At 44.8% G+C, this 24313-nt stretch overlaps 1 protein-coding gene across 4 annotated transcripts; it reads right to left on the bottom strand.

The window, feature by feature from the left end:
• Positions 1 to 5: 5 nt before the first annotated feature.
• On the bottom strand, positions 6 to 24219 carry LOC148532443 (uncharacterized). 4 transcript variants are annotated; one of them, XM_088467810.1, is made up of 6 exons: positions 24151 to 24219; positions 23399 to 23521; positions 15859 to 15937; positions 15642 to 15739; positions 15287 to 15491; positions 6 to 2599 (listed from the first exon to the last, which is right to left on the bottom strand). In XM_088467810.1, the coding sequence occupies exons 3-6, from the start codon at positions 15890 to 15892 to the stop codon at positions 594 to 596; spliced, it is 2343 nt and encodes a 780-aa protein (XP_088323936.1). In that variant the 5' UTR covers positions 15893 to 15937; positions 23399 to 23521; positions 24151 to 24219; the 3' UTR covers positions 6 to 593. The 4 variants fall into 4 exon arrangements, with proteins under 4 accessions (XP_088323936.1, XP_088323935.1, XP_088323938.1 ...); XM_088467809.1 differs by having other exon boundaries at positions 23404 to 23521; XM_088467812.1 differs by lacking the exon at positions 15859 to 15937.
• Positions 24220 to 24313: the final 94 nt, after the last annotated feature.

Raw genomic sequence — 24313 nt, 5'->3', positions numbered from 1 at the left:
GACGACACCTAAACATGAAAATCTGTACTTTATGTTCTTTCTTTTTAATATTCTGGTTAATGCGACTTTCTCTTTTACCAATAAGATATCTGCACTTGTGCATCTCACTGCATTACCCTATTTGTATATAATATAATGTTGCTAATAATAGTGTAATGCTTTTTCTGCATTGCATAGACACCCAATGCTCTTATACAGTACATGTACATCAGGTGTAGCTACTGGTCCTGCATCCCAAAAAGTGATTCTACGAATGGATATATACATTTTCTTGCTAGCAAGTTTTATGTATGAGAAAAAAATTGTGTCCACTTGTAAATAAGCCCCTTAGTGCATAAACACCATGTGGCCTAAACTAAAGACAATCCATTTTTGATGAATCTCAGGTAATATAACTGTTATTGTATTTTATGTATGCTGGGTGGTCAACAAAATTAGACTTTTTAATTTTAATAGTCCACATTAGAACATATCTCACCTGTTTGACTTTTCTCATGTCTAACAAGATGTGATTTATCTATACAACATTAATTTCTGTACAGAACATTTCTCACCTTTGGAAAATTTAGAATATTGTTACAAACATTTCAGATTTATAAGTTCATGAACATTACTTTTTCCTTGTGACTTTTCTTATGTGTAACAAGATGTGTTTTGTTTCTACAACATTTCCCACACTCAGAGCAGGGAAATGGTTTCTCACCTGTGTGATGTCTCTGATGCATAACAAGATGAGATTTCTGTGTAAAACATTTCTCACACTCTGAGCATGGAAATGGCTTCTCACCGGTGTGACTTCTCTCATGTCTAACAAGCTTTGATTTCTCTGTAAAACATTTCCCACACTCAGAACATGGAAATGGTCTCTCACCTGTGTGACTTTTCTGATGTCTAATAAGCTGTGATTTGCAAGTAAAACATTTCTCACACTCTGAGCATGGAAATGGTTTCTCACCTGTGTGACCTCTCTGATGCGTAACAAGATCTGCTTTCTGTGTAAACCATTTTCCACACTCAGAACATGGAAATGGTCTCTCATCTGTGTGACTTTTCTGATGTATAAGAAGCTGTGATTTCCAAGTAAAACATTTCTCACACTCTGAGCATGGAAATGGCTTCTCACCTGTGTGACTTCTCTCATGTATAACAAGCTGTGATTTGTATGTAAAACATTTCCCACACTCAGAACATGGAAATGGTCTCTCACCTGTGTGACTTTTCTGATGTCTAATAAGCTGTGATTTGCAAGTAAAACATTTCTCACACTCTGAGCATGGAAATGGTTTCTCACCTGTGTGACTTTTATGATGTCTAACAAGCAGTGATTTGATAGTATAACATTTCCCACACTCTGAGCATGGAAATAGTTTCTCACCTGTGTGAGTTATCTGATGTTTAACGAGGTGTGATTCATGTATAAAACATTTCCCACACTCAGAACATGGAAATGGCTTCTCACCTGAGTGACTTCTCTCATGTCTAACAAGAGTTGATTTCTCTGTAAAACATTTCCCACACTCAGAACATGGAAATGGTTTCTCACCTGTATGACTTTTTTGATGTCTAACAAGCTGTGATTTGCAAGTAAAACATTTCTCACACTCTGAGCATGGAAATGGTTTCTCACCTGTGTGACTTCTCTGATGTGTAACAAGAGATGATTTCCAAGTAAAACATTTCCCACACTCAGAGCATGGAAATGATTTCTCAACTATGTGACCTCTCTGATGCGTAACAAGATCTGCTTTCTGTGTAAACCATTTTCCACACTCAGAACTTGGAAATGGTCTCTCACCTGTGTGACTTTTCTGATGTGTAAGAAGCTGTGATTTCCAAGTAAAACATTTCTCACACTCTGAGCATGGAAATGGTTTCTCACCTGTGTGACTTCTCTGATGTGAAAGAAGAGCTGATTTCTCTGAAAAACATTTCCCACACTCAGAACATGGAAATGGCCTTTCACCTGTGTGACTTCTCTTATGTCTAACAAGAATTGATTTCTCTGTAAAACATTTCCCACACTCAGAACATGGAAATGGTCTCTCACCTGTGTGACTTCTCTGATGTCTAACAAGCATTGATTTGCAAGTAAAACATTTCTCACACTCTGAGCATGGAAATTGTTTCTCATCTTTGTGACTTCTCGCATGTCTAACAAGCAGTGATTTGTGTGCAAAATATTTCCCACACTCAGAACATGGAAATGGTTTCTCACCTGTGTGAGTTCTCTCATGTTTAACAAGAGCTGATTTGCATGTATAACATTTCCCACACTCAGAACAAGGAAATGGCCTCTCACCTGTGTGACTTCTCTGATGTACAACAAGCTGTGATTTGTGTTTAAAATATTTGTCATTTATAGAACAGTGGGATATTTTATCTGCTCTCAATGCTGTACTATAATTTCCAATATCAGAGTTATCAGGAGAACAGTCCTTATGAGTAGAGGGATTAGATGACACATCTGCACGGTGATGTGCTGGGTGTATAATGGGGCTGTCACATGAAGAATCTCGTGCGATGTCACTGCCTTCTATTTCACAATTTGGAGATAGCATGGGAGATTCCTCTGAGACATTCCTGCTGTTACATCCATGTGCTGGAAATAAAATACATGGTAATATGAATTTCTTCTATGACAAGTTTATATTTTTAAATAAAATCTATGATTAAAAGTTCTAGAATTACCATCAAATAGATAAACTGAAGATGTTTGAAAGTACAGTCACAAACCGCCCAGCTTTGGTATATTTGTAGATGGCTCCCACCTCCCGGTCTGCTGGATTCTCATGCTGTATCAGCCTCTTCTAGGTACAAATCACATGGAGTGGCTATAGTCTTTCATCATGATTACGCTATAGGATACTGCATTGGGGAATGTTTATCAGCCTCTTATAGGCACAAATCACATGGAGCAGGTATAGTCTTTCATCATGATTTACACTATATGATTCTGGATTGGGGAATATTTATCAGCCTCTTATAGGCACAAATCACATGGAGTGGCTATAGTCTTTCATCATGATTACGCTATAGGATACTGCATTGGGGAATGTTTATCAGCCTCTTATAGGCACAAATCACATGGAGCCGCTAGTCTTTCATCATGATTTACGCTATATGATTCTGGATTGGGGAATGTTATCAGCCTCTTATAGGTACAAATTGCAGTTAGTCTTTCATCATGATTACGCTATATGATACTGGATTGGGTTTCTGATCCCATGGGCCATTGTGTGGTTGTGGAGATGGAAAGTAGTAAATGTACTTTGGTGAACATATGCTCCTAATATTTCTCCTAGTGATTTTATTTTCTAAATTGTCCCAATTTTTAGCTCTCCGAACATTACATACTCTAATACTAGCTGGCGATTTTAATACAGTGGACGAACCTAATATTGACAAGTCCTCTCCTGCTTCACGCCTAAAAGCTCCCTCGTGGTACCATATTTATGGTCTTATAACTATTTTTCAATTAAGTGATCTGTGGGGGTTACTCAACTTGACAGATAGATCATTTACCCCCTTTCCAGAGCTCATCACTCCCTGACTTGCAGAGATTACTTTTTAGTGGCCACTCGGATTCTCAGGTGCGATCGGTGGGTATTGGTGACATTATAGTTTCTGATCATGCCTCGATTAGGCTTAGCTTATGGCATGCTTCTTTCATGACGACTGACCGCCTTTGGCATTTCCCAGATTATCTGTCAAAGTCTGAGGGCTGTTAGAAATTTTTGGCGGTTTCCTGGGCATTAATTTAGATGACAACCTGAAGCATTAGGGTAACGGTCTTTTCCTTGGAGACATCGGAGGGGGTCATGAGGGATCATGTTTTTAATTATGTGTCTAAGCTGAGAATAGAATACTCTGAACAGTAAATTTCCCTGAGATCTGATGGAGCTTTGGAGTTTCATTGCTGTATTATCAGATTCCACTCTGGGATCCTATACAGTGTAAATGGCTTCTAGAGAGGTGCCTTACAGCGCAGGCACAGACATGTATTGATTACACTAAGGTGGAGGAACAAATGTGGGAAATTGCTGTCAATGATGTTTAGACCGTAGAGGAAAGGCTCCTTTATTACAGCTATCAGGGATCCTGCTACAGGCGAAACCCATGTCCAAACCTTTTCCCATTTCCATGAATTCTATACTGAACTTTATCAATCTACATCGATGGACAGGCCTCTGCCATATAGAATTCGAACAGAGGAAAATATGCCTACACTCAGACTCAAAGAGATGCTCTATCAGCCGACATTACTGAGTCGGAACTGGCAGTTACTGCCTGTCTACAACCACATAAATCTCCAGGATGTGTCGGTTTACCGGGGTATATTTTAAACTTTTACAACCACACTTGACGCCAACATTGTTATAACCTTACTACAGAATTCTCCAATACAATCCACCTTACTCATCCTTCACGATTGCCTACGCGATACTTATTCCTAAACCTGACAAAGATCCCCTTCTAGTTGACTTCTATCAACCCATATCTCTCCTCAATATGGACGTCAAACATCTCTCCAAAATAACAGCTAATAGACTGCGCACTATACTAACAGACTTGTTGTCTTCACACCAAATGGGTCTTGTTCATGGCTGACATTTTGTGACAGCTGTACATACAGCTTGTCAGGGTTCGGCCTAGGATCGGCCATTACCGCAGCAACAGCTTCGCTTGACTTCTCGTGCGGTCAGACGTCAAGTGCGGTGGGGGGTGACGATCTGGGGATTTTGCCTTCGGTGCCTTTGGACTTCCATGTGCGTATCAGTGTCAGGGTTTCTGAGGTTGCAGTCATGGACGCTGACATGATGCTCCTTCTCACTTGACTGTTCCTTCAACCAATGGTAGCATTGTTTTGGTCAACAGACGCTGTCCTCCTATGAGCTGCTACCTTAGGGTATATAACTGGGCTCTGGACATAAGGAAGTTGTTTATGCTTGTCATTCCATTCCAGGTTCCCATACTTGCTCTCAAATTATTCCTAACATATCGATTATATTCTCCAGTGTGTCTGGATTCTCATGCTGTGTACTCAGGGCCTGATTCAGACTTGGGAATAGAGAGAGATCTCTCTCAACTGATCATCTTGGTGAAACCATGCTGCACTGCAGGTGAGGCAGATTTAAAATGTGCAGAGAGATTTAGATTTGGGAGGAGTGTTTCCAAACTGACATCTAAACTGTAGTGTAATAATAAAGCAGTGCAGTATCTGTGGGCTACATGCAAAATCAGCCAGTATTTACCCAACATGTAAAAAAAATGTATGCATTTACACCCCTTGCACTGCAATATGGTTTGTTCAGGTTCACAGTTGAGAGAGATATCTCACTATGCCCAACTCTGAATCAGGCCCTCAGTACGCATTACTGTGTAGAAATACTGAACCACTCTCCGGTGTGTGTGGATTCTCATGCTGTGTACTCAGTACGCATTACTGTACAAATACTGAACCACTCTCCAGTGTCTGGATTCTCATTCTGTGTACTCAGTACACATTACTGTACAAATACTGAACCACTCTCCGGTGTGTCTGTATTCTCAGTACGCACTACTGTACAAATACTGAACCACTCTCCGGTTTGTCTGGAATCTCATGCTGTGTACTCAGTAAACATTACTGTGTACAAATACTGAACCACTCTCCAGTGTCTGGATTCTCATTCTGTGTACTCAGTAAATATTACTGTACAAATACTGAACCACTCTCTAGTGTGTCTGGATTCTCATGCTGTGTACTCAGTACACATTACTGTACAAATACTGAACCACTCTCCGGTGTATCTGGATTCTCATGCTGTGTACTCAGTATGCATTACTGTACAAACACTGAACCACTCTCCTGTGTGGATTCTCATGCTGTGTACTCAGTACGCATTACTGTACAAATACTGAACCACTCTCCGGTGTGTCTGGATTCTCATTCTGTGTAATCAGTACGCATTACTGTGTACAAATACTGAACCACTCTCCGGTGTGTCTGTATTCTCATGCTGTGTACTCAGTACACACTACTGTACAAATACTGAACCACTCTCCTGTGTGTCTGGATTCTACTGCTGTGTACTCAGTACGCATTACTGTACAAACACTGAACCACTCTCCGGTGTGTCTGGATTCTCATGCTGTGTACTCAGTAAACATTACTGTACAAATACTGAACCACTCTCTAGTGTGTCTGGATTCTCATGCTGTGTACTCAGTACACATTACTGTACAAATACTGAACCACTCTCCGGTGTATCTGGATTCTCATGCTGTGTACTCAGTATGCATTACTGTACAAACACTGAACCACTCTCCTGTGTGGATTCTCATGCTGTGTACTCAGTACGCATTACTGTACAAATACTGAACCACTCTCCGGTGTGTCTGGATTCTCATTCTGTGTAATCAGTACGCATTACTGTGTACAAATACTGAACCACTCTCCGGTGTGTCTGTATTCTCATGCTGTGTACTCAGTACACACTACTGTACAAATACTGAACCACTCTCCTGTGTGTCTGGATTCTACTGCTGTGTACTCAGTACGCATTACTGTACAAACACTGAACCACTCTCCGGTGTGTCTGGATTCTCATGCTGTGTACTCAGTATGCATTACTGTACAAATACTGAACCACTCTCCGGTGTGTCTGGATTCTCATGCTGTGTACTCAGTACACATTACTGTACAAATGCTGAACCACTCTCCGGTGTGTCTGTATTCTCATGCTGTGTACTCAGTATGCATTACTGTGTACAAATACTGAGCCATTCTCCGGTGTGTCTGTATTCTCATGCTGTGTACTCAGTAAATATTACTGTACAAATACTGAACCACTCTCCGGTGTGTCTGTATTCTCATGCTGTGTACTCAGTACACACTACTGTACAAATACTGAACCACTCTCCTGTGTGTCTGGATTCTCATGCTGTGTACTCAGTACGCATTACTGTACAAACACTGAACCACTCTCCGGTGTGTCTGGATTCTCATGCTGTGTACTCAGTATGCATTACTGTACAAATACTGAACCACTCTCCGGTGTGTCTGGATTCTCATGCTGTGTACTCAGTACACATTACTGTACAAATACTGAACCACTCTCCGGTGTGTCTGGATTCTCATGCTGTGTACTCAGTACGCATTACTGTACAAATACTGAGCCACTCTCCGGTGTGTCGGGATTTTCATGCTGTGTACTCAGTACGCATTACTGTACAAATACTGAACCACTCTCCGGTGTGTCTGGATTCTCATGCTGTGTACTCAGTACGCATTACTGTACAAATACTGAGCCACTCTCCGATGTGTCTGGATTCTCATGCTGTGTACTCAGTATGCATTACTGTACAAATACTGAACCACTCTCCTGTGTGTCTGGATTCTCATGCTGTGTACTCAGTACACATTACTGTACAAATACTGAACCACTCTCCGGTGTGTCTGTATTCTCATGCTGTGTACTCAGTACGCATTACTGTACAAATACTGAGCCACTCTCCGGTGTGTCTGGATTCTCATGCTGTGTACTCAGTACGCATTACTGTACAAACACTGAGCCACTCTCCGGTGTGTCTGGATTCTCATGCTGTGTACTCAGTATGCAATTACTGTGTACAAATACTGAGCCACTCTCCGGTGTGTCTGTATTCTCATGCTGTGTACTCATTACACATTACTGTATAAATACTGAGCCACTCTCCGGTGTGTCTGTATTCTCATGCTGTGTACTCAGTACACATTACTGTATAAATACTGAGCCACTCTCCGGTGTGTCTGGATTCTCATGCGGTGTACTCACTACACATTACTGTACAAATACTGAACCACTCTCCGGTGTGTCTGGATTCTCATGCTGTGTACTCAGTATGCATTACTGTACAAATACTGAGCCACTCTCCGGTGTGTCTGGATTCTCATGCTGTGTACTCAGTACACATTACTGTACAAATACTGAACCACTCTCCATTGTGTCTGGATTCTCATGCTGTGTACTCCGTAAACATTACTGTACAAATACTGAGCCACTCTCCGGTGTGTCTGTATTCTCATTCTGTGTACTCAATACGCATTACTGTACAAATACTGAACCACTCTCCGGTGTGTCTGGATTCTCATGCTGTGTACTCAGTACGCATTACTGTACAAATACTGAACCACTCTCCGGTGTGTCTGGATTCTCATGCTGTGTACTCAGTACGCATTACTGTACAAATACTGAGCCACTCTCCGGTGTGTCTGGATTCTCATGCTGTGTACTCAGTACGCATTACTGTACAAACACTGAGCCACTCTCCGGTGTGTCTGGATTCTCATGCTGTGTACTCAGTATGCAATTACTGTGTACAAATACTGAGCCACTCTCCGGTGTGTCTGGATTCTCATGCTGTGTACTCATTACACATTACTGTATAAATACTGAGCCACTCTCCGGTGTGTCTGTATTCTCATGCTGTGTACTCAGTACACATTACTGTATAAATACTGAGCCACTCTCCGGTGTGTCTGGATTCTCATGCGGTGTACTCACTACACATTACTGTACAAATACTGAACCACTCTCCGGTGTGTCTGGATTCTCATGCTGTGTACTCAGTATGCATTACTGTACAAATACTGAGCCACTCTCCGGTGTGTCTGGATTCTCATGCTGTGTACTCAGTACACATTACTGTACAAATACTGAACCACTCTCCATTGTGTCTGGATTCTCATGCTGTGTACTCCGTAAACATTACTGTACAAATACTGAGCCACTCTCCGGTGTGTCTGTATTCTCATTCTGTGTACTCAATACGCATTACTGTACAAATACTGAACCACTCTCCGGTGTGTCTGGATTCTCATGCTGTGTACTCAGTACGCATTACTGTACAAATACTGAACCACTCTCCGGTGTGTCTGGATTCTCATGCTGTGTACTCAGTACGCATTACTGTACAAATACTGAACCACTCTCCGGTGTGTCTGGATTCTCATGCTGTGTACTCATGCTGTGTACTCAGAAAATATTACTGTACAAACACTGAATCACTCTCCGGTGTGTCTGGATTCTCATGCTGTGTACTCAGTACGCATTACTGTACAAATACTGAACCACTCTCCGGTGTGTCTGGATTCTCATGCTGTGTACTCAGTACACATTACTGTACAAACACTGAACCACTCTACGGTGTGTCTGGATTCTCATGCTGGGTACTCAGTACGCACTACTGTACAAATACTGAACCACTCTCCGGTGTGTCTGGATTCTCATGCTGTGTACTCAGTACACAATACTGTACAAATACTGAGCCACTCTCCGGTGTGTCTGGATTCTCATGCTGTGTACTCAGTACGCATTACTGTACAAACACTGAACCACTCTCCGGTGTGTCTGGATTCTCATGCTGTGTACTCAGTACGCATTACTGTACAAATACTGAACCACTCTCCGGTGTGTCTGGATTCTCATGCTGTGTACTCAGTACGCATTACTGTACAAATACTGAACCACTCTCCGGTGTGTCTGGATTCTCATGCTGTGTACTCAGTACGCATTACTGTACAAATACTGAACCACTCTCCGGTGTGTCTGGATTCTCATGCTGTGTACTCAGTACGCATTACTGTACAAATACTGAGCCACTCTCCGGTGTGTCTGGATTCTCATGCTGTGTACTCAGTAAGCATTACTGTATAAATACTGAACCACTCTCCGGTGTGTCTGTATTCTCATGCTGTGTACTCAGTATGCATTACTGTACAAACACTGAACCACTCTCCGGTGTGTCTGGATTCTCATGCTGTTTACTCAGTACGCATTACTGTACAAACACTGAACCAGTCTCCGGTGTGTCTGGATTCTCATGCTGTGTACTCAGTAAATATTACTGTACAAACACTGAACCAGTCTCCGGTGTGTCTGGATTCTCATGCTGTGTACTCATTAAATATTACTGTACAAATACTGAACCACTCTCCGGTGTGTCTGGATTCTCATGCTGTGTACTCAGTACGCAGTACTGTACAAATACTGAGCCACTCTCCGGTGTGTCTGGATTCTCATGCGGTGTACTCAGTACGCATTACTGTACAAATACTGAACCACTCTATGCTGTGTACTCAGTACGCATTACTGTACAAATACTGAACCACTCTCCGGTGTGTCTGGATTCTCATGCTGTGTACTCAGTACACATTACTGTACAAATACTGAGCCACTCTCTGGTGTGTCTGGATTCTCATGCTGTGTACTCAGTATTCACTACTGTACAAATACTGAGCCACTCTCCGGTGTGTCTGTATTCTCATGTTGTGTACTCAGTACACATTATTGTACAAACACTGAGCCACTCTCCGGTGTGTCTGGATTCTCATGCTGTGTACTCAGTATGAATTACTGTGTACAAATACTGAGCCACTCTCCGGTGTGTCTGGATTCGTACACTGTGTATGCAGTGCATCCTCATTCTACACCAGTGTCAGCAGTACAACCTATTCTCCATTGTCAACAACACATTCTCTCTCTCAGTGGATCTTCTCTCCAACTTCTCAAAGTATCACTCCAGGAATTAACACCCTTGTACCCACTCTATACTCAGTATGGAGATTATTCTACCTGTGGGACATAGTGGTGTATCTTTCTCCACTCCCACTCGCAGCAGTTTCCTGACCAGGGGACTGCGACCTGCTTGCCTGGTGCAACTGAAACCCATATACCGCATGGAGGGGTCACTGTTGAATACCTCCCAGCAGGTTAGATTCCGTAACCTTGATCTGGTCTCGTTAACATCCGCTGTTTGTGGATGAGAACATATATCCAGGCCCCTCACCTCCGATTCCTACCCGGGACCACAGAGCTTTCAGCCCCTTAGTAGGGAATTCAGGTAAGCCAGTTATTGCAGCAGTGATAACTGCTGAAAGGAGAGGTGTTGGGGGGAAGCTACTGTAGACAACACAAAGTTTGTCATTGTGCCACTTGGCCCCAACTATTTACGGGTTTAGAGAGACCTGAATCTGACCCCTCTATCTATCTAATGTGTTATTTTTACTCACAGCTCATCACTTCTTTGTTGGTTAAAGGGACCCTATACTAATGCACAGAGATACACGTCAGGGGTGCCCTTTATTGCCCCTCTTCTTTAATCTTTCAATAGACCAACTTTTCTGCAGTTAACAATCTTGGTTTCCATTCAAAGTTATCTCTGTGGACAATGCTGAAATCAAACCGTCAGATTTTGCCTACAACGTCTTACTGTATATTACCAATCCTAAAGAATCTCAGGATTATGCTGAATAAATTGCAGGAGTTCGGTGATGTTTCAGACTTTGCAGCCAACATGACTACATCCACGGGCCCTTTCCTGCACCCTATATAAAGAAATCATGTTGGAGCAACCTCCTCCGATTTGGAAGAAGAACCCAATCACCTAACTGGGTAATCATCTACCTACGCGCCCCCTGGGGGTTATATCGACTTACCAAAATGAGCTCTGGCATTTCAGGGAATCTTCTTTCATCTTACCTGGGTAGGGCTAGTTTGGTCAGAATTGTGACATCTCCTCGGTTTATGGATTTTTTTACAGTCCCTGCCGCTTCTGCTCACTTCCGTTTAGGAAACTCGTTTGGCAAATCAACAATCTAAATCTAATGGAGGCATCAACTTTCCACACCTGCCACATTACAACCATGCTGCCATACTGAGGTATTTATGGGACTGGCTTCATGGTCATCATTCCTACACAAATACATCCCTTGAGTGGTATTTCCTGACTGACTGTCGTTTTCTTCATTACCTCTATCAACATGATCCTGAAATTCCACAGCAGATACATGAGAATCCCTTATCGCAGTCCACACGTAATTGTGGTACATAATGTGGCATAGTCACAGATCTGGGTTTGTGCCATTCTTGGGTAATCCCGAGTGTCGGTGTGGTGCACAGGATTTCCCATTTACCAGATTGAGGTCACCCCATCCTGAGACAATCGGCTGCTTGGCATATAAACAAAGCGACCACTGACATTAGCACAGACAATACAGAAGCTTCCTACTTTACATCACTTCCCCCCCTTGCACTCTTCCAAGCACAGCATTACGTCAGTGCCTCATTTGTGTGGTCCTCAGTCCAAGATTAGCAGAACGCGTTGGGCCGTTGGCATCTATCCTCTCCGATCCCCATCATGCTATATATGTAGATCACTCCTACATGAGAACGGTTATGGATCAATGATCAGACTCAATCTGGTAGGAATCTCTGGCTACAAAGTCATCCCATTTCTTTCCTACAACACTCTAGTCAGTGCTCCCAATATATCGCGTAAGGAACTATCCGCGGCTCAGTATCAGGAAACGTTTCCCAACATCTGTCACGAAGCCTACTTTACACCCCATAGACATGTTATTAGCTGGTATGTCATCCTCTCATTCCTCTTATCGCGTAAGGAACTATCCAATGCTCAGTATCAGGAAACGTTTCCCAACATCTGTCACAAAGCCTTTTTTACACCCCATAGACATGTTATTAGCTGGTATGTCATCTTCCCATTCCTCTTCTCGCCCTAAGACCCCCACCAGCCAATCGCCTTCATTCCTTTGGAGCTTACCCTTCCTTTGCTGCTTTTGGCAACAGATTAGGAAAGTTGCTTTGGAAAACCGAGTCAACTATTTACCACTAACCAGTGATATGGGCGATCTTCTGCATTTTACCTAGTTGTCAGAGAGAAACTAGAGGTTGTAAAATAACCTACTTATAATTATTAGTGCTGCCGCAGGAGAAGGCCATATTACATGTATTAGTGCTGCCGCAGGGAAGGCCATATTACATGTAATTATTAGTGCTGCCGCAGGAGAAGGCCATATTACATGTAATTATTAGTGCTGCCGCAGGGAAGGCCGTATTACATGTAATTATTAGTGCTGCCGCAGGGAAGGCCATATTACATGTAATTATTAGTGCTGCCGCAGGAGAAGGCCGTATTATATGTAATTATTAGTGCTGCCGCAGGGAAGGCCGTATTACATGTAATTATTAGTGCTTCCGCAGGGAAGGCCGTATTACATGCAATTATTAGTGCTTCCGCAGGGACGGCCGTATTACATGTAATTATTAGTGCTGCCGCAGGGAAGGCCGTATTACATGTAATTATTAGTGCTTCCGCAGGGAAGGCCATATAACATGTAATTATTAGTGCTGCCGCAGGGAAGGCCATATAACATGTAATTATTAGTGCTGCCGCAGGGACGGCCGTATTACATGTAATTATTAGTGCTGCCGCAGGGAAGGCCGTATTACATGTAATTATTAGTGCTGCCGCAGGGAAGGCCATATTACATGTAATTATTAGTGCTGCCGCAGGGAAGGCCGTATTACATGTAATTATTAGTGCTGCCGCAGGGAAGGCCGTATTACATGTAATTATTAGTGCTGCCGCAGGGAAGGCCGTATAACATGTAATTATTAGTGCTGCCGCAGGGAAGGCCGTATTACATGTAATTATTAGTGCTGCCGCAGGGACGGCCGTATTACATGTAATTATTAGTGCTGCCGCAGGGACGGCCGTATTACATGTAATTATTAGTGCTGCCGCAGGGAAGGCCGTATTACATGTAATTATTAGTGCTTCCGCAGGGAAGGCCGTATAACATGTAATTATTAGTGCTGCCGCAGGGAAGGCCATATAACATGTAATTATTAGTGCTGCCGCAGGGAAGGCCATATTGCAGAGTTTAATTAACGCAGACCATCCGACCCCAACTGTATTTTTAGAGAAACTTCCACATGGTTATCATGGACTGCCTTGGAAGCACATTAGATAAGGAAGAGCGGTCCTCTGATACGAGGGAGAGTTACGCACATACGTTTCCCATAGACTATAGACTCAGAGTATGTGACTCGCTCTAACATACCCTATGGGACGGTTACTGCCAATTAGATCACATTTTCCCATTCTCCTGGATTGTGAAAGCAATATGGTCTCCTCGGTTCCCTTTGTTTCATTTCTAGCTTATAGTTCATAGTGTTCACTCTAGCTCCGGCGGCAGCTGCGCCCAAAAAGGGGGCATGGCCAATGAAAAGGGGGCGTGTCTATAAGACGCGTCCCCTTTTCATCACACTTGGGGGCGTGCCCGCACTTACGGACACGCCAGGCAGCCTCCAAGCGCTTCCAAGACGGAGAATAGATGCCAGGTGCATGCGTCTGGCGTCTATTTTCCGGCGGTAACCAGGTCACCACACATTTCCCCACCCGCGGGACAATGTGACCCGCGGGTGAAGACGGCACCCGCAGGCTGTGAGGGCAGGGCGCTTTTTGCCCTCCAGAAGGAAAGCAGGGCACCGCGCCCCGCTAAAACAGCCTAGCGGGAATGTTAGTTCACTCGCATGACTGTCTTCCCTTATAGAAGTTACTGTCTACACTCTTCTTTTTTATCTGCTTCTATTTGGGTTTGTATACAGCAGATTTATCTATACTGTATGTCCGTTATCTCTCATTGTTTACATTCATATACTGACTGTTAGTCACTTCTTATTACTATTATCTGCTCACTGTTTCAATGTTTTACTGTTGAGTGTATGGCTGTGATTCACACCAACTCTTTGTGTAAATGTTATTTTACCTAACACACAATGTTTGAGAAAGTGTGAGGAGGAGACTGATCAGACCTTTGGGCTGGTAACACAGTGATATGATGTGAGGGGGAGAGCAGGAGTATAATAGGGGCTGATGGCTCCTGATGTATGAGATACACCAGAGAGTGTGGGGAGGAGACTGGTCAGATCTCTGGGCTGGTAACACACAGTGACATGATGTGAGGAGGAGAGCAGGAGTATAATAGGGGCTGATGGCTCCTGATGTATGAGATACACCAGAGAGTGTGGGGAGGAGACTGGTCAGATCTCTGGGCTGGTAACACACAGTGACATGATGTGAGGGGGAGAGCAGGAGTATAATAGGGGCTGATGGCTCCTGATGTATGAGATACACCAGAGAGTGTGGGAAGGAGACTGGTCAGATCTCTGGGCTGGTAACACACAGTTACATGATGTGAGGAGGAGAGCAGGAGTATAATAGGGGCTGATGGCTCCTGATGTATGAGATACACCAGAGAGTATGGGGAGGAGACTGGTCAGATCTCTGGGCTGGTAACACAGAGTGACATGATGTGAGGGGGAGAGCAGGAGTATAATAGGGGCTGATGGCTCCTGACTCCGCCACTGGGCAAACACATTTCCCTTTTTACTTTGTACTGTTGTAGTGACTTAGCAAGAAGAATATATGACTCTTTTCTGAGTAAGTGTTTATTACTCACCTGTGCTGATATCTGTAGGGATTTCCTCCACCTTACACTGCTGATCATCCTTCATATACGTGTCTTCTCCCTCTATATCTGCTGCCTTCATATCAGTCACATACGTCTCTTGTTCTCCGTCTGTATCTTCTACCTTTATATCAGTCACATACATCTCTTCTTCTCCCGCTATATCTTCTACCTTTATATTAGCCAGACTTTCACCCTTAGTAACACACAAAACAATAAAATAACAGTTTAAAAATGTTCGATTTCATTAAATCACATTAATTAGAATAATTCTGGTTAAAAAGACACACACAGCTTCCTATAGATCATATAAGGACACTGTGGTATATTGGTGAGACTCAACTACCTGATGCTCCTGTGGGATCCTGTGATTCTCCTCTATACAATCCTTTGAATAAAGAGGATGGGGACATCTCTCTGGGGTATTTCTGTTACTGGGTCCATCTGTAGGAGACACATAGTGACTGAGTACATTGTATATATGTGATTATCAGGTGATGTGTGTATATAGGGGGCCCCCATACCTGCTCTCCCCGGTACAATAAATGACAGTCTCCTCTTACCCAGTGATGTGAGGGGCCGGTGATTCTCCATCATCACGTCCTTGCACAGACCCCTATGTTCCTCTATATACTCCCCCTCCTGCATGGAGACATAGACAGTGACATCCTGACACCTTATAGGAACCTCACACATACAATGATACAGTCATCATGCAAAAACATATCCCCTAGTGGCTCTGTCATGCCCCATTCCCAGCAGTCACCTCTCCAGTCATGACCCTGTATTATTACTCTAGATATAAGTGATGTCACTGTGACACTCCCAGATCCCCTCACCTCCCCAGTCATGTCCCTGTATTATTACTATAGATATAAGTGATGTCACTGTGACACTCCCAGATCCCCTCACCTCCCCAGTCATGTCCCTGTATTATTACTATAGATATAAGTGATGTCACTGTGACACTCCCAGATCCTCTCACCTCCCCAGTCATGTCCCTGTATTATTACTATAGATATAAGTGATATCACTGTGACTCTCCCAGATCCCCTCACCTCCCCAGTCATGCCCCTGTATTATTACTATAGATATTTTAAAAGAAACAAACAATCTACAGACAGAACAAAAAATGTAATCAAAGTAAAACAGCACAAAAATCATAATACAAAAGCTGGACAAAGCTAAACACACTCCAGTTCGACATGGATAGCATAAACAAAATCACACAATTAAATTGCTCTGGAAATAAAGGCAAAATAATTATAAAACATACAAATATAAATGGTATCGACTACTGGTATAACAAAATACGAAAAATTGCACTTAGGACTGAAAACATGGAATGAAAACATTTTAGGAAAATTAACTGAACAAACTAATTACATTAAGGAGCTGACAAATTAACGGTTCCTTTCCCCTGTCTGGAAAGACACCATCTATCTCATTTCAGCATAGAGTTACAACTTTTAATTAATATCTTTCGTGATTGGCAACATCAGACCAGAGCTCTCCTTTTAAAAAATATCAAGGGGATCTGCTGCAAACCAGGTTCTAGCTACAAATGACCTTCACCAGGATAGTAAGACAAAGTGTATCGGTATAGCATTAGGGAGTGTGTTTCCTCTAAGTCAAGGCTGAACAGACATAACCTAGGGTCTAACGAAGTGAGAGAGGAAGCTGTTGATTTCATATTATCCCAAACCTTAGACCAAAAAGGAAATACTGCTGGACAATCCCACATCAAATGCCAAAAACCAGAATACAGTGCACCACATTTTGGGCAATTAGTCCTCAAACAGACTGCCGTAAGGAGAGTGTGGTATGATATACTCCATGTAAAACAAAAAAACCTGCTGGTACCCAACACACTGAGTAATAAACTTAAATTTGCATCCATTGTTCAATGAATCCAGATCAACTTCCCATTTCAGCTTAAGAGGATTTAACAAATCTGTCATAAAATTAGTATTAATTTAAGGTTAGCATACACAGTGGAGATTTGACCCCTTGAGCCCAAACAAGTTACTAGTGATTTAATTAGGGAAGGGGATAACATTGGGGGCAAACTACCAAGTTGAGCATGGACTGCATGTCTCAATTGTAAGTTTCTATAAAAGGCCGTGCTAGGGAAACCGAACTCAGACTGAAGCTGTAAACAGGATATAAAAACACCCTCTACATATAATTGACCCAAGGAAGAGACCCCTCCCAATCTCCAAATGTTATCATATGAAAGTTTAGACAGTTCAGGATATTATTTATTAACCCATAAAGGGGAATCCTCATCGAAATTTTTCCAATCAAATAAAGTATGTGCATAACGCCATAACAAAAGGGCCTGGCGGTGTAACGGAGGAAGACCAGAGACACAGACACCAGAAAGAAGAAATTGCAAAGGATAGATAGAGGACCCCATCCACTCGGCTAGAAAACCAAGTAACGTATGGTCCCCAGCACTAGAAACCCAACTGAATAATTGGACCAATTGAGAGGCCATAGAATACAAACATAAATTAGGGAGGCCTAAACCACCCGAAGCCTTGGATGCAACAAAGTTTTAATGGCCACTCGCGTGGGTTTGTCACCCCAAATACATGAAGATAAAATACTCTCAATACTTGAAAAAAAAACTTTTGTAGGGATATAAACTGGAGAATGCGGTGATAAATAATATTTGGACTGAATTGACATTTTAAAGATTGATGCGTCCCATAATGGTAAGTGGCAATCTCTTCCACATATAAACCCTCAATTTAAAATTTAAAGTAATTGGGTCTATTGTGAGAAAGTCTGTAGATTGAGGATGAATCCAGACTCCCAAACACTTAAAACGCAGACTCCACTGAAGTGGGCAAGAGGATTCATTAGTTATAGTGAGACAACCAGAAATAGGAATTATATTAGATTTGTCCCAATTAATGAGTAACCCTGAAAAACCACCAAACGTATTGACTATTCCAGCATCATAGCCAAAGAAACCTTGGCATCCTCCAAAAATAAGAGCATATCATCTGCGTATAAGGCTATGACATCGCTCAATACTCCAGCTCTAAAGCCACGAATACCAGGAGCAGTACGTAACAGACACGCCAGATGCTCAATAGCAAGCACAAATAGGGCAGGAGATAGAGGACACCCCTGGTGAGTCCCTCTAGCGAGGCATCTCAGTTTCGTAGCAAGCTAAATGCCGGAGGAGGATAATAGAGAGAGAAGAAAGTCTGGAACACCCAAGAATCACATTCTCATAAGAAAGAAACCAGAAACCGGTGACCAGAGCGAAGCCCATCTGAGGCACAGGTGCATCAGGGTGGGTGCCCTGTGGACCCTATGGACTTCGTAGAAAGAGAGATAAAGGTAAGTTCTTACCATATTCTCTCCTTTTCTACTTCAGGGTCCATAGGCTCCACAGGAAAACCTTAGGGATGTCAAAAAGCAGTTCCATTAAGGGTGGGGACACTCCTGTGCAGAGAGGAGAATCTGCCGCCCAAAGGAAGCATCCTGAGAGGCAAAGGTATCAGATGCATAATACCTCAGAAAGGTCTGGACAGAAGACCACGTAGCCGCCTTACAAAGCTGAACAGCCGAGGTGTCATGGTGAGCTGCCCACAGACAGAGTAGAATGAGCAGTAACAGAGGGCAGAACAGGAAGGCCCTCAGAAGTGTAAGCCTTAGAGATCATCATGCAAATCCACCTAGCCAAAGTTTGCTTATTGGCTGGCCATCCCTTCTTGTGGAATCCATAGAGTACAAACAAGGAGTCTGACTTCCGAAGGGAACTCGTACGGTCCACATCCAATGAGGCCTCACCTGTCGAGAGGTCTGGGGAATTAAAGGCCAGCACAATAATTTCCTCATTAATGTGGAAACTACAGACCACCTTAGGAAGGAAACCAGGGCCAGTCCGAAGCACTGCCCTGTCCTGGTGAAAAAACAGAAATGGAGAACGGCAAGAGATAGCCCCCAAATCTGACACTCTTCTGGCAGAAGCAATAGCCAGAAGAAAAACAACTGTCTTAGCAGTAAGCCATTTGAGATCCACTGAGTCCAGGGGTTCAAATGGAGGGCCCGAAGGACAACAGCCAAATCCCAAGGCACCACAGGAGGGACAAAAAGGAGGCTGGATGTGAAGGACCCCCTGTAGGAAAGTGCGGATATCAGGAAGAGGAGCAATCCTTCGCTGGAACCACACTGAAAGAGCACAGAACTGCACCTTCAGTGAAGCAAGGGGGAGACCAAGGACCAAACCCGCCTGCAGGAAAGCCAAATTTCTGGATATCCTAAAAACTTGGTGGTCGTAACCTCTGGAATGACACACAGAGCCGGAAAAACCCTTGGAATTTCAGAGGGATGTCTCAACAGCCACGCCATCAAAGACAGATGACCCAGGTCCGGGCAAAGGCAAGGACCATGAGACAGCAGGTCCAGACGTTGAGGCAACAGCAACGGAGTGTCGATGGAGAGACTTGGAAGATCTGAGTATCAGTGACGTCTGGGCCACACTGGAGCCACCAAGAGGACAGTGCCTCCTTCTTGTTTGAACTTCCAAAGAACTCGAGGAAGAAGGGAGATTGGAGGGAACAGGTACGCAAACAGGAAGGTCCACTTGACTGACAGAGCATCTACCAAGAGAGCCTTGGCGTATCTTGTCCTGGACCCGTACATTGGCAGTTTGTGATTTTGTCGAGAGGCCATGAGGTCCATGTCTGGAAGGCCCCACTTATCCACTAGGGGCTGAAACACTTTTTGGTAAAGAGATCATTCCCCGGGATGCACGTTGTGACGGCTGAGGAAGTCCGCTTCCCAATTGAGAACTCCAGGGATGAACACTGCAGATATGACTGGGAGATGGCCATCCGCCCATGTCAGAATGTGTGACACCTCTGTCATTGCTGCCTGACTTCAAGTCCCTCCTTGTTGGTTTATGTAAGCCGCGGTCGTGGCGTTGTCTGACTGAACTTGCACAGGCTTTCCGTGAAGTAAGAGTATGGCTTGTTGCAGGGCTCTGAAGACCGCCCGACGTTCCAATATGTTGATTGGCAGGGCGGCCTCTTCCGCTGTACACCATCCCCGAAATGTGTGGACCAGTCACTGCACCCCAAAATTGGAGACTGGCATCCAAAAGGGGCACCCCCTGATGAGGTGGCCCATCTGCAGCCACCAAACAAGAGACAGACGCACCTCCGAAGAGAGCACCATTGTTTGCTTTATCCGATGGGGTAATCCGTCCCACCTGGAGAGGATCAATTTCTGCAGAGGCCAGGAAGGAAACAGGGAATATTTCACCATGTCGAACGTCGACACTATGGAATCGAGTAACTGCATTGCAGAGTGGATGGACACTCGGCGACTGTGGAGGCATCTGCATACTTGCATCAGCAAAGTGGAGATCTTGTCCGTAGACAGAAAGATCCGCTGCTGTTGTGAATCCAACAGAGCTCCCAGATGCAGCATCCTTTGGGATGGGATCAGGGAGGACCTCTTCCAATTGATATACCACCCGTGCATAGATATAGTCAGCTGTAGGTGGTGGTGGTGAAGTCCCTCTGGAGACCCTGCCAACAGTAAAAGCTGTAAAAACAGTAAAAAGTCGTCCATATATGGTAACAGGCGGACTCCCTGCAGCCGCAGATGGGCTGCCATCACTGCCATAACTTTGGTAAACATCAGAGGTGCAGTAGAGAGGCCAAACAGCAGAGCCCGAAACTGGAAATGTTGCAGTACAGCAAACCTGAGAAAACGCTGGTGAGATGAAGCAATCGGAATATGCAGGTATGCATCCTGAATATCCAGTGACACCATAAAATCCCCAGGTTCCATAGCCAATATAACTGAGCGTAGGGTTTCCATCCTGAACAGAGGTACCCTGAGGAATTTGTTCAGGGAGTTATAGGCCAGTGGGATCCAGTCGAATTTTGAACCAGAAAGATTGGTATAACAACCCGTTCCCCTCTGAGGCAACGGGACAGGTACAATGACTTCTGCTTGAGCAAGGATTTAAGAAATGACAGTTTGTGAAAAAAAAATAATATATAGTTTCAGACAGACAGCGCTAACATAAGTCACATACAATGCAGAAATTAACCTGCACCATGGCACTATAATCAACTACACAGACTCAGTGCCTGGTAGGCAATAGTGCTGCATACACTGACCCAAAAGGGAGAGGTATGCAGGGGGACTGGGCACATGCTGGGCAAAGAGAACTGCCACATTGCCATCCAAGAAAATGGCCACCGGAGACTTTAGAGGTGGCGTGGCCCAAGAAGGGGAGCAGCTCAGCGTAGCCAGGCCGCAGTGGAAAGGCGCGCTGAACTGAGAGGAGGAACCGGCTGTTAAGACAGGGAAGGCAGCCTGCCCTGGCCAGCGTTTAACCCCCGGGACGCTGGAGCATTTCCGCATCACTCCAGCCTGCAGTCTCTGGTCGCCTAGTGGAAGCGAAGGACTCAGTGCCTGGCTCCCCATGCTGTCATCCCCAGGGAGTCCTCAGCCCTGGCGGAACAGGACTGCGTCTCGGCAGGTCATCACCGCGGTGGGGTATGAAATCCTGGTGGCTGAAAAACTTCCAGGTGAAATACTGACGGGGAACGTAAGTTAGCAAACCCTACACTTCTCCTCCCCCACCAAACCTCCCTTTGTGGTGCCTAACCATAAAACTCCCAGAGTGGTGCCTAAACATAAGTCCCCCCGGGGGCGCCTAAACCTATCCCCCTCCCTGAACCCTAACCTAACCCTCCCGGATAATCAAAATTTAGATGTTGGGATTTTGTCAGGTGGCTTCCCGCCATGCTTTACTGTTGGCATGACACAGGACAAAGTCTTTTGGAGGATGGCCTGGTGTCAGGAAGAGCAGCAAAGAAGCCAATAATCTCCAGGAAAACATCAGGGACAGACTGATATTCTGCAATAGGTACAGTGATTGGACTGCTGGGGAATGGGGTAACGTTATTTTCTCTGATGAATCCCCTTTCAGATTGTTTGGGGCATCTGGAAAACCCATGTCTGGAGAAGAAAAGGTGAGTGCTACCATCAGTCCTGGTACGTCTATACCTCCTAAAGACTGGTCACAAAAACTTTCTATACAGATTAAGCCACTGTACAATTTATTGTATGTTCTATAGAACCTGTGACAATTATTCAACTTTGAGCGCCCTTTTCCCTTTGCTATGTGTATGTCTGTATGGTGACCCCACTAACAGGGGGGCGGGTGTGAAGGTGCAGCCATCGGATTCTCTCTATTTGTGACATTGTGTGAGCGCAGGATAAAGGTATATTATAACACACAGTGGTCGAGGTGGGGATTTCGAAGTGGGGGTATGGAGACACGCTGTGAAAACTGGGCGTGGCCATGTGTGACGAGGGGCGTTGTTACGTGTCACGATGGGGCAGCGACTACTGCAACTGATGATCGCGACGGTGATCCTAGGCAGCATCTATGGACGCAGCACTGGGATGGTAACTTAATGTAGGAGGAGCCTAGTTCCTACAGACGCCTCCTGCTGCATCTGTATTGTAGCTGTACGGGTCACATATAAATCAGGCCCTTTATGCTCAGCATATGAAATCCACCAATACAATTGTACACATATATGCTGGGTCACAGATCCGGATATATGATTATTCTCCGAGTTACCCTTTAACTGAATTGTAAGCTGAACCAGCAGAATGTTTTAGAGCAGAACTTAGTGATGCTGCTGACCTTGCCAGTGGACATTAGAGAAAGCTCTTGCTCAGAAGGTGAGGAGCTTCTCTCATTAGCTTTGCAAAAGTGGTTCCATGTGAGGGGGAGGTCCTCCAAGCAAAGTACCCTCCCCTTTCTTCATGTGCAGTGGCGTCAAGGATGTGCTTGCCACCGCGCCCGTGATCCGTCCATCATGGATACCAATGGAGGCCCCTGGGAGAGAGGTATGTTACTCGCCTGGGTCCTCAGACTCCTCATTAATATGGTTTTAGCCATCTGTAGGAGGGGGACCTTGTGTATCACATCAGGGTCGGTTCTAGACCAAGTAGAGCCCAGGGCGAAAACTGCTTTTGGTTCCCCACTTAAAAGGACAAAAAAAATAAAATATTCTATACTGTTTATGTGTGTACTAAAAATCTCACCTTACCTATATGGGGGTTTCTCGGCAATGGGGAACCTCTGAAGAAATTGATCCTCCGTGGGCAGACAGTGTCCTCAATCAGTAGTCACTGTGCACATTGAAGATCACATGGTCCGGAAAATGCCTGTGTGTAGGAATATAACCAATGTCACCATCATACAACAGAAGCTTAACCAGAAATGTGCCCCGTGTCCCATCCAGCCTCCTGCCCCCCCCGTGTTCCCTCCAGCCCTCTGTCATTCCAGCCTCCAATACCCCTTCCAGTCCTCATTCCAGCCTTCAGCCCTGTGTCCCCTCCAGTCCCGTCATTCTTCCACCTCTGTCCCCTCCAGCACCCTGTTATTCCAGCCTTCAGCCCCATGTCCCTTCCAGCCCCCCGTCATTCCAGCGTCCAGTCCCCTGTATCCCCTCCAGCCCCCTCTCATTCCAGCTTCCAGTCCTCATTCCAGCCTTCAGCCCCCCAGTGTTCCCTCCAGCCCTGTCATTCCAGCCTCCAGTCCTCATTCCAGCCTTCAGCCCTGTGTCCCCTCCAGTCCACCATCATTCCAGCCTCCTGTGACTCCTCCAGCCTCCTATCATTACACCCCCCTGTCATTCCAGCCCCCTCTGTCCCCTGTCATTCCAGCCCCCTCTGTCCCCTGTCATTCCAGCCCCCTCTGTCCCCCTGTCATTCCAGCCTCCTCTGTCCCCTGTCATTCCAGCCTCCTGAGTAACCTGAACAACCCACCTGCTCCCCGGCCCCCTCCAGCTTACCTGCCCTCTGGCAGCGGGACACTGCTCCTCCTGCTCCCGGGTCGGGGTCTGCTGCTCCGCCCACCGCTGTATCCCGTATGTGCCCCTCCCCCTGCTCCTCCCCCTCCCCAGCACCTGACACGTGGCCACGCCCCTTATGGGGAAAAATAAAATCTTTTTGCAG

Source organism: Taudactylus pleione, unplaced genomic scaffold (genome assembly GCF_031769625.1).
Source record: "Taudactylus pleione unplaced genomic scaffold, aTauple2 ptg000076l, whole genome shotgun sequence".
Taxonomy (NCBI): Eukaryota; Metazoa; Chordata; class Amphibia; order Anura; family Myobatrachidae; genus Taudactylus; species Taudactylus pleione.
This window is presented reverse-complemented; position numbering and strand designations above follow the sequence as displayed.